Source organism: Gigantopelta aegis, chromosome 3 (assembly GCF_016097555.1).
Source record: "Gigantopelta aegis isolate Gae_Host chromosome 3, Gae_host_genome, whole genome shotgun sequence".
Taxonomy (NCBI): Eukaryota; Metazoa; Mollusca; class Gastropoda; order Neomphalida; family Peltospiridae; genus Gigantopelta; species Gigantopelta aegis.
The window spans coordinates 17,863,651-17,882,791 of record NC_054701.1 but is presented as its reverse complement, the minus strand read 5'-3'; the positions used below and the strand labels follow the sequence as shown (position 1 = coordinate 17,882,791).

General features: G+C 34.0%; 1 protein-coding gene across 1 annotated transcript; it reads left to right on the top strand.

Moving 5' to 3' along the window:
* The first annotated feature begins 12,356 nt into the window (after nt 1-12,356).
* On the top strand, nt 12,357-18,370 carry LOC121368522. The gene is made up of 3 exons (XM_041493259.1): nt 12,357-12,393; nt 15,682-15,857; nt 17,078-18,370. The coding sequence occupies exons 1-3, from the start codon at nt 12,357-12,359 to the stop codon at nt 18,368-18,370; spliced, it is 1,506 nt and encodes a 501-aa protein (XP_041349193.1).
* The last annotated feature ends 771 nt before the right edge of the window (nt 18,371-19,141 follow it).

Here is a 19,141-nt window from a genome sequence, read left to right as displayed (position 1 = left end):
AATCTGGAACAGTTCATTACAATGACTGAGGTAACAACAGGCATGTCAGTAAGACCACTGAACCATATCTATTGTTGTTTTAGCAGTTCGACCAAATGGGAGTAAGCCTACGAGTTAGATGTTTCTTTTTTAGAATACCATGGCGTCGTTAATTCCGTTAAGTCATATTTTAGGAAAACAAAATTTTATATTAAAAAGGTTGGACGATTCTTCGGTTCAACGGACACTTTGCTCTATTAGAAAAGGCTCAAAATTATATTATTATACATTAACGTTGTCGAAAGTTCCAAATATTGCCATACTAAAGTGGCAATTTCGTTTCACTTCCAACCTAAACTGGTCTGTTATCTATTTAAAGCCATTTATAACCACTCAAGAAATAAAATTAAGATGGTTCCAATATAGAATTTTATACAGAATACTGACTACCATCACGTTTGCTTATAAACTAAAACTTATTGACAGTGAAATGTGTACTTTTTGTCATGAAATGCGAGAATCTATAGAACATCTATTTTGGGAATGTAAAGTTGTTCAGCTTTTTTGGAACAATTTTTTTAATTGGTTATTAAAATCTTGTAATCATATATTTAACCTAAATTTATCATTTGAACTTGTTATATTTGGATGTAAAAGTAATACTAAAACAAATAATATTTTTGATTTATTATTATTGTTAGCTAAGTATTTTATATATAAATGCAAAATGCAAAATGTACAGTTAAACATTACTCATTTCCAAAACGAAGTTAAACAAAGATACCTGATTGAGAAACATAGTTACTACAGTAAAAACTGCTTTAATAAATTCGTTACCAAGTGGGCAATGTACCATTCTCTATTTGATATATAATCTTAAAATTACTTTTGTTCATTCATTTGTTTTCATCATCCCCAACAGGTCACGCAAAATTGATGTAAAGTAAAACACCTTCATATCTGTATGCCTATTGTATATCCAACTTCTTTTTACAGACCACTGAAATGTTGTTATAAATAATGATAAATATGTACATAATCAAAACACGTGCGTGTGTGTGTATGTGTGTGCATATTTGTTTTCTTTCTCTCTGTCTCTGTCTCTCTCTGTCTCTCTCTCTCTCTCTCTCTCTCTCTCTCTCTCTCTCTCTCTCTCTCTCTCTCTCATATATCATTATATACTTTCATTTACTCTAGATACTTGTTAAAATCCAGGTCCTTGTGAATATATTATTTTAATTAAGTCTGCCTATAAAGTAGTAACTACATTATGTGTGTATAAATTATATATAAAATTACTGTAACAACCCAGTTGATATTTGTCAACAAGGGAATGGTCAAGAAAAAATAAACAGTTATTACTATGGAAAAAACATATATATATATATATATATATATTATATATATATATATATATATATATATATATATATATATATTATATATATATAGATTATATTAAAGAGGACTGAATTATTGATTGAAAACTGTCTTAGAATAGACCATGTATTTTATCATGTATAGATCATATCATTTATTATAAATCAATGGAAATGCCTTTACTCTATATAAAATGTGTTGAGTACGTCGTTAAATAAAACATTTCCTTCCTTACTCTCTGTATATATACATCCGAAAAAGAATAGAACATAAATTAAAAATGGGTCGTTATAGGAAATGCACTATTTTCATAATGAAACAAACCACAAACAGGAAAAAAGAAACCTACTTTATATGGAGATACATAGTTGTATGCATGATCATAATGCAAATATTCCTGGAAAGGAAACCATATTTAGTCGTACTTTCTCTTTGTCAAACTGAATGGCAATTTCCAGGAAGAAAGAACGAAGAAATGTTTGATTTAAAGACGTACTCAACACATTTGCGTTTCCTTGAATGTAATTCAGCGGTAATAAATGAATGAATGAATGAATGTTTAACGACACCCCAGCACGAAAAATACATCGGCTATTGGGTCAGCGGTAATACACCCTGTGTAGTGGTGGGGTCTGTTGGATTACTAGTCAACCAGCCAAATCTGAAAAGAGGCCTACTTTAAGAGTTAGTACAAGTTGTTGAGTAGAAAAATGCCAATAGTACCAGCTGTTAGGGGAGTCTATGAGGGTAATAACCAGGTTAGATTTAGATTCTGAAAGTGGTGCAATTATTTTTTTACAGACGCGTTTCGATGGTTACCAACAAAAAGTACCACTAATAACTAAATTCGTTCTAACGCCTATAGTTTTGTTATTATAGAAGCTAGAAACACAATTATTGTGTTGAATGAAAGGTCTTGATAATGTTGATTAAGCCTTAGTGTTCATAGTAACGTTAATGATCAATTTGATAGTGGAGCAGTTATCTTCCACTGTTCAAATTTATATAACTCCTATAACATTGCTTTTATTATAGAAGCTAGAAACACAATTCTGGTGTTGAATGAACGGTTTGACAATCTTCTAAATATTAGTATCCATTATTATGTATTGTAGAGCTAATTTGCATAAAGTATGACGTCACAAACATGAAATAGTTTTGGGTTTTTTAAAAGTTACTATTAATAGATGCATTTCTTGTGCATGTTTTCAGCTTACTGTATTGCCATTTAGCGCATATATATATATATATATATATATATATATATATATATATATATATATATATATTGCATGGGATATAGTGTCTGGGTAATATGGATTAAGGCTTAGTGTTCATGGAGACGTTAATAATTGGCTTGGTAGCAGAACAGTTACATTTCGTTGTTCAAATTTGAATACCTATTGTTAATATGCTATGCACACAATTATTGCATTGAACAAGAGTTTTGTGGTTAAACAATTATGTTTTGGGGTTTTTTAACTGTTAATTCCCAGTGCACATTTCCAGCTCAGTATAATGTCATTTACTAGAACGTATATCGGTTGTACGAAAAATGTATATTATATGGGATTTAGGGTTTCGGTATTCTTATTTCAGCCTTATTTTTCATGATAACGTTAATTTCTATAAAGCTTGTTTTGAATATGCTATGAACACAATTCTTAGACTGAATAAAAGTTTTGTGATTTCGCAATTATAGAAGTGCTAATTGTCATTGGGCTAATTTGCATATCATTATGATGCCACTATTTTTCCCCAATGTATTTTTATATTTCATCTTTCATCCACCAACTGATTTAGTACCTAGTTTTCACCATAAGCTCCTGTACAAGGATTAAAATGTTGTTTAGAAATAATAATGTTAATAATGGTAGTATCTTCCTCTCCATAATATGTCGTTTATGGTTGATACATGTCAATGTCAGAATTATAATGGATAATGTAGGGGTCTAGCTGAGTCTGTATATGACTCGATGGTCTCATTCTAGTGCTCCACGACTGATATATCAAATGCCGTGGTTTGTTTTATTCTGTATGTGGGAAGGTGCATATAACAGATCCATTACCGCTAATGGAAAAATGTAGCCTGCTTTTCCTCGAGGACAATGTGTCACAATTATTACTTAATCAATGTGTTCTAGTCGTGTCATTAAACAAAACAAACTTTAACTGTTATAAAGGATATGTGACTGTTTTTCTTCCAAATAAATGAGACACATAATTCAGTAGTTATGATCTCCAGACCACTGAAGAAGGCGCGTGTACAGTGTAGAACTAGGAACTAGGAAAGTACATCATGTGCAAAAAGAAGAATGCTAAAAAAAACTGAGGCACAATTCATTTCATGTCTTAAATGCCTTGTTGTCCTGAAAAACCAAAACAACCATGCTTGTATATGCATTCAGTATAATCGATTGGAATCTTTGATACAAGTCTAAGACTATAACGAACTTAAATTTATCAAGACACAACCTGGTCTATTGTGGTATAAGCACTGCTAATCGTCATATAATATATTTAAGACGAATTTGATGGTTTGCAGTCGCCTATTGAATGAGAAGCTGCATAGGTGTCGACAAGCCAAAGATTACATCGAGAATTACTTGACTATAAAACAGCAAAAAAAAGGATAAGTGTTGAGTTGAGGTAGGGATTTTCGAATTTAGAACGCCCTTTGAGTAAAGAGCCACAGAGAAGAATTAGTGGCAACTTCACTAAGCTGATTGCATTAAACACAAGGTACAATAAAGCTTGTCAATGACTCATTATAAATATACCAAGTCAGCAAAGCAGCCATAAGCAATCGGTTCAGTACATGATCATATACTCGAAGAACTTGATTCTTACATGCAAAGGGCAAAGCCTTTGAAAGTAACTGCTTGGCCAATCGTTATCATCAACTGCCAAAACAATGATGAAGCCGAACTCCACGTGACAGTCTTAAGTATATGTTAGAGACACGGTAGGGTGACATTTTACAAATTCTTGGTACCAAAATAAACCAGATGTCCATCGACATACAGAATCTAATCAATAAAGTGGTAAAAATAAAAGTAATGCTGTCACACAGGTTCAAACAGGTTGAAACAGGTAACCAAGTGAATCGTGGAGAAGACTTTACCTTTCAAAGAATTCGATGTCACAATGGCATGGTAAACTATCCATCCTGATGTTATATCAATTACAGCTCCAAATAATTTTGAACGCATCTGTCGCAATAGGATAAAACGCCCAGAGAGAAATGTATACACTTTCGTTCATTTCTGCCACTTTATTGATTTGAAGCTGTATTTTGATGGACTTTAATAAAAATCAATTCTGGTTTCTTTTGGTGCCCAATGTTTAAGATGTCATTGCACCTTTTCGTTTAGCTTATGCTTAACACACAGCTTCTTTCTGTGGCGTGCATAATTTGGGCAGTTCACGATAACGCCTTAACGAATTGAGCAAATAGTTTTTATTAACGTTTTGCCTGTAGCAAGTTCAGTTTCCGTGTAAAAAAAACAAGTTCATCATATGCTGAACTGGATGCTGAATGATTTAAATCCTTGGATTGAACGCTAACTCAGTTTCTCGTCGTTTTCGTTTTGGGAGATGATGCACTTTCCAAGAGCTACATTGACCAGAGTGGGCTAGAGATCATACCTAATGAATTATGTTACTCGTTTGTACATCGAAAGAAAAATTGTCAAAGAGCTATTAAAATTATATCAGTTATACATATGAATCCCTAAACAACATTTTGTGGACAGAAAAATGGTTACCCGATTTGTAACCATCGTACATGTGTCGAATATGATGTACTAGAAATATTAATCCTAAGTAACATTTAACGCTTGCACAGGAATTATAGTGACAACAAAGTCAGTTGTTGGAAGAAAGATGAACTTTTAAAATACACTGAGAAAAATATAATTTTGTTGTGATGTCATAATATGTAAATTAGCCAAATAGCACTTAGGACTGTTATAATTATTTAATCATAAAAATCTTGTTCCATGCAATAATTTTGTTCATAGCATATTAACAATAAGTAAACAAATTTGAACAACGGAAGGTTACCACTCTGCTACCAAACTAAATATTAACGCCACCATGAAAACTAAGGCTTAATCCAAATTACCCAAACGCTATATGCCATACATACAATATATATTTTTCATGCAACAGACATATATGCTGTTAAATGGCAGTACAGTCAGCTGGAAACATGCATAAGAAATGCATGGATAATGTATAAAAGGTGACTTTTTAAAACGAGAAAACAAATTCATGTTTGTGATGTCATAATGTATGCCAATTAGCTTCACTCTTACAATAAAGGAGACTAATATTTAGATGGTGATCACACCGTTCATTCATTATATATATATAATAGTAATAAAAACTGGAACCATTTTTCTTTTTTGTAGAGTAAATGAATACATACAGACATTTTTGAGACACTATTCATCGTTTATTAAAGTATATATGAGGTGGGGGGGGGGGGGGGGGGGGGATTCCACTTGTCTTAAATATAAAATATGTATTTCTTCACAAAGAAATAGGCCTTTCACCCATGTATATGGGTTAAAGGCCTATTTAGTGGTAAAGAAATATATATTTATATTTTTACACACACAAAAATACGAAGGTGTCTCTATGTATTTATTTATTCTATAAATACTTCCCCAAAAGAATACAAAATAAAATAAAAATGCTTCCTGTTTTTATTATTATTATTATTATTATTATTATTATTATATTATTATTATTACTACTACTATCTTTTTGTTTATTATTACAAGAACGAAGAACGATGATTTGGAAGTAGACAAAGTGAGAACGTGTTTGCAGTGATAACTCAGCCCGAGTAACATGGCTGAGTCCACAGAAAACGGAGAGTCTTCCGTAACGGAGGTATGTATTTCTAAACATTTCAGGGTATGCTAGACAGGAAGCCAATGTGAAAAAAGAAGATTTCTGATAAACCAAAATGTTAAAAGCTGACAATTGTGTCCAAATAGTTATCTACAGATTATTGATTAAAATAAAACCGGGTGTAATGTTTAGAAATGTCGTTTATGGGTCACAAGGTCAATGCAATATCAATAGGACACTATGTATGCCATAATTAAATATAAGTATATTACGCCCTAAAAATGCACAATGTTTTGTTAACAGTCTGCCACCTCTATAGTTCAAACACAACTGCCATGGCAATACAATATCGTTTTGGGCGGATCCAATTACCAGGGGGACGCGTCCCCCCCACAAATTGTCAAGTGAAAAATGTCGTATTTTTGCTATATAAAACAAATGAAAAGCATATTAATGGAAAAAGATATGTCTGTAAAGTCATGGGGCCCCATTGATAGCTCGCGAGTGAAATTTGACTGACAAATTATCGTGACCTGTAGGACCATATTAATTGTATATCTGTTAAGTGCAATCGAATGGGTCTTGTTAGGTGCCCATAGTTTTATTACAAAATCGCTTGTGTTTTGGCCTAAAAAAAATGAAAAACATATTAATGGAAAAAAATTCTTAAAGGTCCACAATTTTAGGAAAATCGTGACAGGATCATATTGACAATCGCAGTGTAGTTATTACAAACGCTTGTGTGATGGCCTAAAATGGTCACAATTTTAGGAATATCACATCAATTGACAGCAGTAATTATAGTAAAAAAAAAACATAGTTACAAATAAATAGCTCTATCTCTTAATTTTTAAAAAGAAAGAAAATGTTCGCTCCTTTTCAAAAATGTTTTCACAGTAAATTAAAACAATAAAATGCTTTTAAAAATCCATTAAAACTGATTCTATAACTCAATAGGTTTTCAAAGAAAAAAAGTTAAAATACACCAGTGTGCCTTTACAACCATTTCATTTTTTTTATACAATTTGGCCACTATTGACTTCATTTAAACCTCTAAGATAATTTTTCAACATGACAGTTAGATTAATTTTGAAGAGGAACGCATGAACTGTCATATTACACCAGTTGTTTGCTTTTATCAAAACGTTATATAACAGCCTTTTCTGGAATTGACCTTTCTGACCTAGATATCTTAGCCGTGTCTTTCTTTGTTCTGAGAAAATAATCAGTAGTAGCTAGCTTTACATTATCAATGCTCGTTCAGATTAACTGTTGTTTGCAAAGTTGTATTCTCTTAAAGCAAAACAACAAAACAAAATAAGTTAGTTTGTTTTGTTTAACGACACCACTAGAGTACATTGATTAGTTAATAACCGGTTATTGGATGTGCATTAATAGTAAGGAATCATTGGCTACTGAATGTCCATTAGTAGCAAGGGATCTTTTATATCCACTTTCCCAGACAGAAAAGCACATACCACGGCCTTTGACCAGTTGTGATGCACTGGTTGGAAACGAGAAAAATCAAATCAGTTGAATGGATCATGTGACAAAACAATTGTACATACCTCCTGTTTGTGGTTTCGACTTCTGAATTACATAATGTAAACTCTTGGCTCTTTTATCACGTTTTTTATTAAACATATTTTTTATTAAAGTTAGTGTCTGGTTACCATATGATAATATCATGCACAAATATGAAATACAAGTTCAACTGCACTTTTAAAAAATTCGTGTGTGTTCGCTATGAACGGAGAACGTCAAAAGTATACTCTCGATTCGTCGCCTGTGCGTCATTGCTCGGCAAACCACAAACGACAGCCTGTTGTTATTTTCAGTTAACAGGTGCGTTTGCGGATTTGAAATTGTAGGGTTCGTCTCAAAAAGCCATTTTGTATCATCCCAGTGAATACGCCCTCTGGCGAGCTGGTGGTTACGTAATACCTAACGTGTCACGTCAGGAATTATTCTTCGAACTGAAGAAACAAAACATACCTGGTTTTTGCGGATGTATCGCAATATTCTGTAATAATAGTCATCCCAGTAAGCCAGCAACAATTATATATTATTTTTAATACAAAATAAACCACCATTGTCAAAGTGTTGAAATAACTATATTATGTTTTGTACATAAATTAACCCACGTACTGAAATAATAATCGGAGTGTTTTCTTAATTAATTGGTTGGTTCTTTCCGTGGCCTGTACGTGTGGTTCCTGATTGGCAGGTGTATATTTAGACGGTCCCCAGACACTGTGTCTAGACACACTAAAAAGACGTGCCTCTTTTATTAAGATCACAGAGTGTTAACCGCACGGACACCCCTCTAATCGTAATCGATCAGCCGTCCTGCTTTACTACTGTAAGTAATTCTGTAAAACCCTTGATTAAATAGACTTTCCCATCTAAAATCACAAAACTGACCAATTACGTAGTCCCAAAGAAACGAAAATTATCACTTGGATATCGTGAGTGGTCGTTTTTGCTCGAACGTAGCATACCAATAGGCCTAATAATATGCATTTTTTCTTAGGATTTTAAAAAAAAGAAAAATACTATAACTCCATTTCGTTCTATTGATGCAAATTGAAATATATTTATTTAAATAGTTTATTATACTATCAAGTCATTTATGTTGTTTTACAAGTCAGGTTGATGAAAGCGAAGGGCCTTGTCGTAAATTAGAGCGTTTGTTTACACTGTGCATAGAGCTGACGTCACTTCGCCCCAAGCTATACCACCGGACGTCACAAAAAACGAAACAAAATGGCTGCCCTCAGTTAGCAGGAATAATTACGCGTTTTTCATTTGTTAAAGTGTCAGTATGTGTTGGTGGTCCGGGTATGCATCTGTCCAACACATAAAGCTCTTGCTTGAGTTTACTCTAGCTTTAATGGAACTTTATATGTTGTGACCTATGTTAAGGAATTAAAATATGTTATAGGTTCCCTCTATCGAAGGCAGGGTCGTACGGTGGTTGCTAATGTTCCCTATCATAAGACATTTTTAAAACATTGTTCCCCGATTTTTGTCTAAGTAGCCTTAATTTAATTATAAACCAAAATATAGGATACAAGTGGGCCAGTAATTTTGGTTGAATAAATTGTATTTACAAAGAAAAATATTGTACTAGGACATTTAGTACATGTTTTACCATGCGACTCTGTCTTTAATAAATGTTATGTGACATTACATAGCGAAAATGTACATATTTTATTCACGTTTAAATCACAATTTAGAACATACCTCAATTTCAGGTCCAGGAGAATAATGAATCCGAGGAAAACAAAATGGATCAGTCGCCAGCACAAGACTTTACAAACCTGTCTTCAAGACACCCTGGTAAGCCAGTTGCTAGAGGTATTGGTTGTCACTTTGTGTCTATCGCTTGGAATCCACCTGAAGACAAAAATATCATTTATTATGAAATCAAATTGAAACCATCAGCAGATGTAGCATGGCCCAAAATATCCCATTTCACTGATAATGACATCCCGAGTAAGCGGATATGTGACCTTGATCATGCAACTGAATATGAGTTCCAAGTTCGAGGACATTATGAAAATGAAGAGGGTCCATTTAGTGACACGAGTGATCCAATTATGACAAAAATCCCATCTGTTAATTCAGCATCAGCTGTCACACCTGCATCACGACGCAAACCTGGTAAACCAGCAGCCACAGATATTGGTGGTGACAGTGTGTCTATTGCCTGGGATCAGCCAGAGGACAAGGATGTCACTTATTATGAGATAAAACTGAAAACAGCAGCTGACAAACTTTGGTACAAAGTATCTCAGTTTACAGATGAAAATGTGCCATACACACAGATGACGAACCTTGTTCATGAAACTGCATACGAATTTAAAGTCCGAGCACATTACAGCAATGAAGAAGGTCCTTTTAGTGACAAGAGCGACCCAATAATAACAAAATCTTCAACTGCTTCAAGAAAACCTGGAAAGCCAGCAGCTACAGATGTTGGTAGTGGCCATGTATGTATCGTCTGGAAGGAGCCAGAAGATAAGGATGTCTCCTACTATGAGATCAAGTTGAAACAAGTAAAAGATGTAGCTTGGTCAAAAATATCCCATTTTACAGATGACGACAAGCCTGTTATGCACATATATGATCTTGACCCTGCAACTAACTATGAGTTCAAAGTACGAGGACATTACCAAGATGAAGAAGGTCCATATAGTGACACGAGTGATCCAGTTATCACAAAAAAACCATCTGTTAATTCAGTATCAGCTCGTGCTGTTCATTCAGAAACATCTACTTCAGCTATGTCACCACGCAAACCTGGTAAACCAGCAGCCACAGATGTTGGCAGTGACTATGTATATATTGCTTGGGACGAACCAGAAGACAAGGAAGTCACTTATTATGAGATCAAGGTGAAACCAGCAAACAATGAAGCTTGGTCAAAAGTATCCCATTTTACAGATGACGACAAGCTGGTTAAGCAGATATGTGACCTTGATCATGATACTAAATACGAATTCAGAGTTAAAGGACATTACAAAAGTGAGGAAGGCCCATTTAGTGACAAGAGCAATCCAGTCAAAACCAACTCACTACTTATGACCTCCACATCAACTGTTTCAGTTTCAAAACAACCAGGTAAACCAGTGGCCACAAATATTGGTAGTGATTTTGTATGTTTATGTTGGGATATACCAAAACATAAAGATGTCAAATATTATGAAGTTAAGTTGAAACTGGCTTCGGACAAATCATGGTTCAAAAGGCCACATTTTACTGATGGCGCTACACCATTTAAGCAAATAAACAACCTAAACAGTGAATCGCAATACGAGTTCAAAATTCGAGGTCATTACGAAAATGAAGAAGGCCCGTTTGGTGACACAAGTGATCTCATAACAACAAAAACGTCAACTCCTTCGCGACAACCTGGTAAACCAACTGTGACAGATGTTGGTAGTGATTGTATAACTATTGGCTGGGACAAGCCAGAGGACAAGAATGTCACTTATTATGAGATCAAGATGAAACCATCAAAAGATGTAGATTGGCAGAAAATACCCCATGTAACAGATGACGACAAGCCTGTTAAGCAAATATCTGGTCTTGACCAGGAAACAGAATACCAGTTCAAAGTTCGAGCACACTATCAAGGCGAAGAAGGCCCGTTTAGTGACAATAGTGATCCAGTTACGACAAAAACACCATCATTACCAGCTATATCTGTATCACCACGCAAACCTGGAAAGCCAACAGAATTGGATATTGGAGATGACTTTATACTTCTTGGCTGGGATAAACCAGAAGATAGAAAACGTGACATATTACGAGATAAAATCAAAACAATCAAAAGAGACGTCTTGGAGCAAGATGTCAATATTCACAGAAAATGATAAAGCTTTCCACCGTATGGCTGGTCTGTTGTCTTCTACAGCATATGAATTTAAGGTTCGAGCACAGTATGGCGAGGAAGAGGGAGAATACAGTGACAAAAGTAACCCCATCACAACTAAGTCATCAGAGAACGTCGGAGATTCATCGCCAACACCTGTCATGGATGCTAGCAGACATCATGGACGTGGTGAGATTGTAAACTAATTAGTCATTTATGTATAATAAATAATGCATGTATTGTCATATATGTATGCACTTGCACAAACTTGTTTGTCAACACATCAATTTCCTAATAAAAAGACATGTTTCTACAACACAGAATTTTCTATTTAGAAATCTGATCTTTAAATTATTTTTCCTTCTTCCTTCTTTGTTTCTCCTTTTTAACTCTTGTTTTTTTTCTCTCTTTTCACGTCCAGCGCTCACTGCTAAGCCCACACTTCATAAAATTATGTTTTCATGAATCCATGTTTAATATTACTGTTAATATTTTAGCAGAACTGTCTATTAAGCCATTAGATTTATTGTTTGATTGCATCATTAATTCTACACATTTTAGAGACACGAACAGCTACAACAAAGCCCAGCAAGCCTTCTGGAATAGATACTGGAAGTGATTATATATGTCTCAACTGGGAAAAACCTGACGTTGAAGGTGTGCTATACTATGAAGTGAAGTATAAACCCACGAAAGAATCAATATGGAATAAAAATTCCATATCAACCATAGATAATAAGCCAGTACACTGCATATGTGGATTGTTACAAGAAACAGAGTACGTGTTCAAGGTGAGAGCTCAGTACAAAGATACCGAGGGAGAGTTCAGTGATCAGAGTGACATCATCAGGACAAAACAATCTCCAGCATTATTCCTAGTGCAGTTCTGTTTGAAACTCAACACTGGAGAGCCAACTCTCTACAAACTCCCATTGAGTGAAATCTTTGAAGCGAGAAATCCAAAACATAAAACAAGAAAATGTGAATTGGGTAACTTTATACAGTCATTTGATGATTAGTAATTTATTTCTAGTAGTTATTTTAGTATTCTTTAAAGGGACACACCCTAGTTTTTAAACACTAATGCATATGTTTTACTATTATAGCTGTTTTTGATAACTGGAATCATACTTTACTTAGATTTTATGGTTTAAATTATAAATTTCCGTACATTTGAAGTGTGTTTGGTCATCAAAGTAAAGTAAAGTTTGTTTTATTTAACGACGCACATTGATTTTTTAATCTTATCATCGGCTATTGGACGTCAAACATATGGTATTTCTGACACTGTTTTTAGAGGAAACCCGCTGTCGCCACATAGGCTACTCTTTTTACGACAGGCAGCAAGGGATCTTTTATTTGCGCTTCCCACAGACAGGATAGCACAAACCATGGCCTTTGTTGAACCAGTTATGGATCACTGGTCGGTGCAAGTGGTTTACACCTACCCATTGAGCCTTGCGGAGCACTCACTCAGGGTTTGGAGTCGGTATCTGGATTAAAAATCCCATTCCTCGACTGGGATCCGAACCCAGTACCTACCAGCCTGTAGACCGATGGCCTAACCACGACGCCACCGAGGCCGGTGTGTTTGGTCATCACGTTTTTAACACAGTATCAGCAAATGCATTTGTCATATTTTAAAAAACGCACGTGCGTCTGAGAAGTATCAGTTATGGAGTCGAGTTTTAGTCTATTTTTAGAGGGTATTTCACCATTTCAAAGTCACAGACTCATGTTTCACTCAAGTGTAACTTTATTCAAACGTGTTACAAGTTTGTAGATTAACTAAACTTAGTGTTAATTTTCACGGGTTGAAACTAGGGTCTGTCCCTTTAAAGCATTTTTATGGAATCTCATCAAATCATATCATGATAAATTATGCTACAACATCGTGTATCAATTACGACAACTTTTATTCCAGGTATTTAATCATGCTTAATTCATTATTTGTTATATATTCATAGTTGTTGAAATAATAAGTTATATAAAAAAGGTCGGCCTGCCAACACAGATTTTACCAGACATAGCCCTATCTTGCCAAATGAGTCGTGTGTGAGTGCGAGTGAGTGTGTGTTTGTGTAGTATGTGCTATCCCAATCTAATTAAAATTAGCTCCACTGGTTAATTACTATTACATGTGGATCTAACAGCACCCCGTTGGAGCTCATGTCCAGTTTTCCCTTCATTGGACCAATCAAAACCTTACTTGCAAAATCATGCCAGTAATTTGAAAATTCGGGATTATGCCGAGGGTATACGAAATGATTCGGGTGAATTACGAAGTATGCCGGAAACTAATTTCAATATAACATTTTATATAAAATTCGCTTCAAGACGAAAAAAAAACCCGTGATGGTATAGCCATAAAATCAGTTTATACTAGTATACAGTCCAGAGTTTATTACTGCACTTTTACCCTCTTTTTTAATGTTGCAATAGACCAACAAATTCGCCTATTGCATAAATAGTCTCGCCCGATATTTTTAGAATCTGTATGCTCCCAAATAACGCTATAAAAGGCGAATAGTAAGTGGTCGATATTTAAATTGTTATTTATAGATGAAATGTCACCTGGACATGGGAGTCCACGCAATGCTGTTAGAACTACTGGTAAACCAGTAGAGCTAATTTTAATCAGATTAGTGCTATCATGTCTGGGATGGTGCATATAATAGATTCCTTACTAGAGTCCATGGGCTAGACCCTTAAATTTAACGAATTGGTATCACCTGGGCGGGCAAATTCTCATGGTGTTTTAATAGCCCTATGTCTGTAGTTAATAAATTAGTATGGTAGACTTTTGTAAGGAGTAGTTTTTTGGTGGATATCACTCCTAAAATTAAGTGAGTAGAGAACAAATTCTTGTACAATATTTTGGGGTAGGGATAACAAAATGTATCATAACTTTGCAACCAATGAACATAGCCATATAAATTAGCACTCAAAATGTTTATATTAAACCTCGATACAACCTGATATATATTATATATAAATTGCTGTAATAATTAGGTCACCAGAGGTCAAAAGGTCATGACATTTCTAGAAATCCGACACCTTGGCATTAATGGTACTACTGCTTCGTGTATGAGGGACATATTTCAACTCAACTACCATGAATGTGAATGATTGTTTAGAAAACAAAATTGCCTTTACAACAAACGACAGAAAGTCATATTTACAAAACTAACTTGTGTGGCTATGTTCATTGGTTGCAAAGCTATGGTACATTTTGTTGTCCCTACCCCAAGATATTGTTCAATAATTTGTCCTCGCCTCTCTATATTTATGGGGTGATATCCACCAAAATGCTACTCTTTACAAAAGTCTATCATACGAATGTATTAACAAAGACACAGGGCTCTTCAAAAACACCATGCGAATTTGCCCGCTCAGGTGATACCAATTCGTTAAATCCTTGTTTTACCATAATTATCATAATAATGCTTCCAAAAATATTTCATTTGTGCATATCTAAGTTTTACTCATTTGTCGAGAGCTGGTTAATTCTTTAATTGATTAATTGATAAGTAATTGATTTAATGCAAACAAATTTTATATTTTCTGTAAATATATGTGGTACCACATGTATTTACAGAAAATATTTACATGTGTGCCACAAATGTTACAAGAAGAAGAAAATAATAATAATAGCCTATACCGAGGCCCACTGAACAATGTAAACATTTGTATCCTTTCCTGAACAAAAATGTTAAAATTCATTGCTCTAATATAAGGTATGCTAACTATAGAATACCTAGCCTTAGTTGAACAAAACTACTCACAGTTGTTCTAACATACCTAATTATCGATATGTGTATTAATATACACTTATACACACACACACACACACACACACACACACACACCACAACACACACACACACACACACACACACACACACACATCTTTATCTAACAAATTCACCATACTAAGCTGCTTCCAAAACTCAAGAAAACCTATCGCCATTTTAACCTTCACAGGATAAAGATGAAAATCTTAAGACAGTAACACCTTCGAGATATTGTGATGTTTTAGATATATATTTAATAGATTGCGTTATGTTGTTTTTTCATAGGATCAACACAGTTTCTGTACGAGAAGACAGTTATGATGATTGGCGCAACCGGATCTGGAAAAAGCACTCTCATTGAAGGAATGGTTAATCATATTCTTGGAGTGAAATGGGAAGACAATTTCAGATTTAAAATCATCGATATAATGGCCGATGAACGCGCACGGCACGGAAGGCAGGTGTGTATTATTTTGGTTAACGTTGCAGAAAGAATAAAATAAAACATATTTTAACATGGTATTAAAAAATATAAGTCTGACATATGTATGTTATATGACTGAACTTCTTTTGAAAGAAATCATAAATTATTTGAATTAATACTTTTATCACCATGACATAAATGTAAAGTGAATTTATGTGAATGCTTTTTCAATTTTAAGATAAAAATAATTAACTCACGTGAGAAAACAGCATTTGGAATGCAAACTATCTGGCGGTCCCATGTACTTTATTAATATAAATATTATTTCTTTACTTACATTACAAGTGGTAAGGAATTCTCGCTTCTTTGAGCTTTAACCGTGTGACAATTTATCCAAGACAAGGAACTCCATCAAAAGTAGGCTAACGTAAGGCACCACACAACCATTGTCTCTATCTAATTTTTGTAGCAGCTTAGTATATTACAATTTATGAAGTACGTGTTCTTTAAAAATGTATACAAAATACAGACATTATTTTTGAAAATGTCTTTGTTAATTATATTCAGACTGACCTCTGTAAAAGCTACTGTACATGTGGTAGGCTGCAAGCTAACAGTAATAACAGCTATTCTTTCCCAAAGGTGGTTCATTCCTAATTTGTGTGTGGTCAACCTATATTGATATTTTGCATGTCAGTTACCAAGAGCCTGTGCTTCCGAAAAGCATCAGTTACGTGTTGATCTCTAATCCTATAATTTGTTTTCACATAATTTATTCTAGCAATGAAGTTGTGTCGAAATGTATACACAAGTGAATGATACAAAACAATGCATGACATATGATAAATATAATCATGAATTATTTTAAAGATGAATAAATACACCTTTCCAATGCTAGCTAAGGTCGTGTGGATGGAATAACTGATCTAAAGTACTATATTGTTAGGATGTTTAATATGCTTTATAGTCATTTGTTAAATTATATTTCTGATGTATATCAATGAACCTCCTGTTCATATTATTATGTTAAGTAATAAAAAGTTTAAAGTATAAAAGTAAACATATTAAGATGCAAATAAGAGGAAAATTATGTTATCACCAAAGTGGTTTAAAAAAAATTAAGAATATAATTGTTTTTCTGGAAGTTTATTATTATTATATTATAATAATAATAATAATAATAATAATTATTATTATTATTCTTATTCTTATTGCTATTATTATTATTATTATTATTATTATTATTATTGCAATTAGACAGAGTCACAAACTGATTGGATTACAAGTTACCGGGTGCATCCAAGACACAAAAAAGATAGCTTTACTTTGAATATTATCGACACACCTGGCTTTGGAGATACACGAGGGATTGAACAAGACCAGCAATTGGTGGAGCAGATTCGAGCTTTATTCACAACGAAAGGTGTAAAAGGAATAGAAACAATAGATGCAATATGCTTTGTCACGCAAGCTCCACTTGCCAGAATGACAGCAACTCAAAGATATATCTTCGATGCAATCCTGTCAATATTTGGAAAAGATATGGCAAACAACATTGTTGCTATGATTACATTTGCAGATGGAAAAGAGCCACCTGTGCTGAATGCATTAACACAAGCCAGATTTCCATACAAAAAACACTTTGTTTTCAACAATTCAGCACTTTTTGAATCTAATACAGAAGGGAATTGCAGCAGATTTGCAAGAATGTTTTGGGAGATGGGATCCTCGAGTTATGATGCCTTTTTTAAATTCTTAGGAACAATGAAGACTCAGAGTCTACAACTGACAGCAGAAGTTCTTAACAAAAGAGACGAGCTGCATACAACCATCCAAGGTCTCGTGCCACAGATTGATATTGCCCTTCATGAACTTGCAATCATGAAGACAGAACGAAATCTTGTAAACAAATTTGAAAGGGAAATAAAAGATAACAAAAATTTCCAATATGAGGCTGTAGAATTTCACCAAACTCAGATACCCTTACAACCAGGAGAATATGTGACCAACTGCACGTTTTGCCATATGACATGCCATTTTCCTTGTTATATCCCTAAAGACAAGAATAAATATTACTGTGCAGCCATGAACGACGGTATTTGCAACATTTGCCAAAAACACTGCTCATGGGATGTTCACGTGAACAATGACTATCGGATAGAAGTCAAAAAAGTAACTGTAAATAAGACGTACTCGGAAATGAAAATCAAATATGAATTTGCAGAAAAAGAAAAGGTTTCGAAAGAGCATCTCATTCGTTCAATTAAAAAGAAATTCTTAAAAGTAAAGAGTACCGTATACAGTATGCTAACACGAGTACGTGACTGCGGCAACTACCTGAGACACAATGCCATAAAAGCAAATCCACTGACTGAAGTGGAATATCTGGATCTAATGATCGAGTCAGAACTGCATAGTAAGAACTGTGGTTTTGAACAACGGATAAGCATGTTACGTATGTTCAGAAAGCAAGCTGACCTCACTGAAAATGCGGTACGTTTTGATGACATGAACAAATTGATGAAACATATGGGATTTGATGATGAGTAGTTCTATTGAGGTGCCAATATTTTTTCCGAGTTTAGCCGTAATTCTTTTTTCGTATTTCTTATAGCTATTTGAATTATTTTTGTGTGTAAACGATCCCAGTTTGTATTCTAGATTAGTAATATCTTTGAACATTTTTTAGAAATCATTTGTATTAGTCTGGAGGCCAAGTCAACATTTTTAGGATTTTGTTTTACCCGAGAGAGTCGAAGCAACCTCTATGTTAATTTCATGCAGGATAATGTGCTGTAATATATTCCAGTGAATGTCAACTTTGAAACACGGACGGGGTGGAAGGCACCAGAGGTCTTTCAAGGGCATGGGGGTACAAATTTTAGGAAAAAAGTAAATTTTCATATTTGTTTTTTCATAAATATTATCTTCACAGTCATTCCTTTTATAAATACAAACAACACAATGAATTAGTCAAATCATTGCTTTAAGATTGTGATTTGCATAGTATTCAATACAATATCTTAACTTTACAGTCACATTTCTCGATATCAGACATGTATGCCACATATGTAAATTTAATACATTTAAGTACATAGAGTATAAGATACAGATAACGGTAAACATTTATCCACTACTTTATTTGTAAAAGCTAAAAATGCAGGTGTGTTACAGTAGAACACAATTTGGTTGTCGGATATAGTTTGTGTACTAAACAATATTAATATAAAACCCACTTCTAAAATTTAAACATGGGTGCTATTTCAAAGATTGCCATAGTATTTTTATTACTGAATTGATTGAAACATATTTTATTGCTTT

Coding starts and splice junctions, on each gene's coding strand:
- LOC121368522 (XM_041493259.1), top strand. CDS start 12,357: ATGTGGATTGTTACAAGAAACAGAGTACGTGTTCAAG. Junction 12,394..15,681: donor AAACAGAGTACGTGTTCAAG/GTGAGAGCTCAG, acceptor GTTTTTTCATAG/GATCAACACAGTTTCTGTAC. Junction 15,858..17,077: donor GCGCACGGCACGGAAGGCAG/GTGTGTATTATT, acceptor TATTGCAATTAG/ACAGAGTCACAAACTGATTG.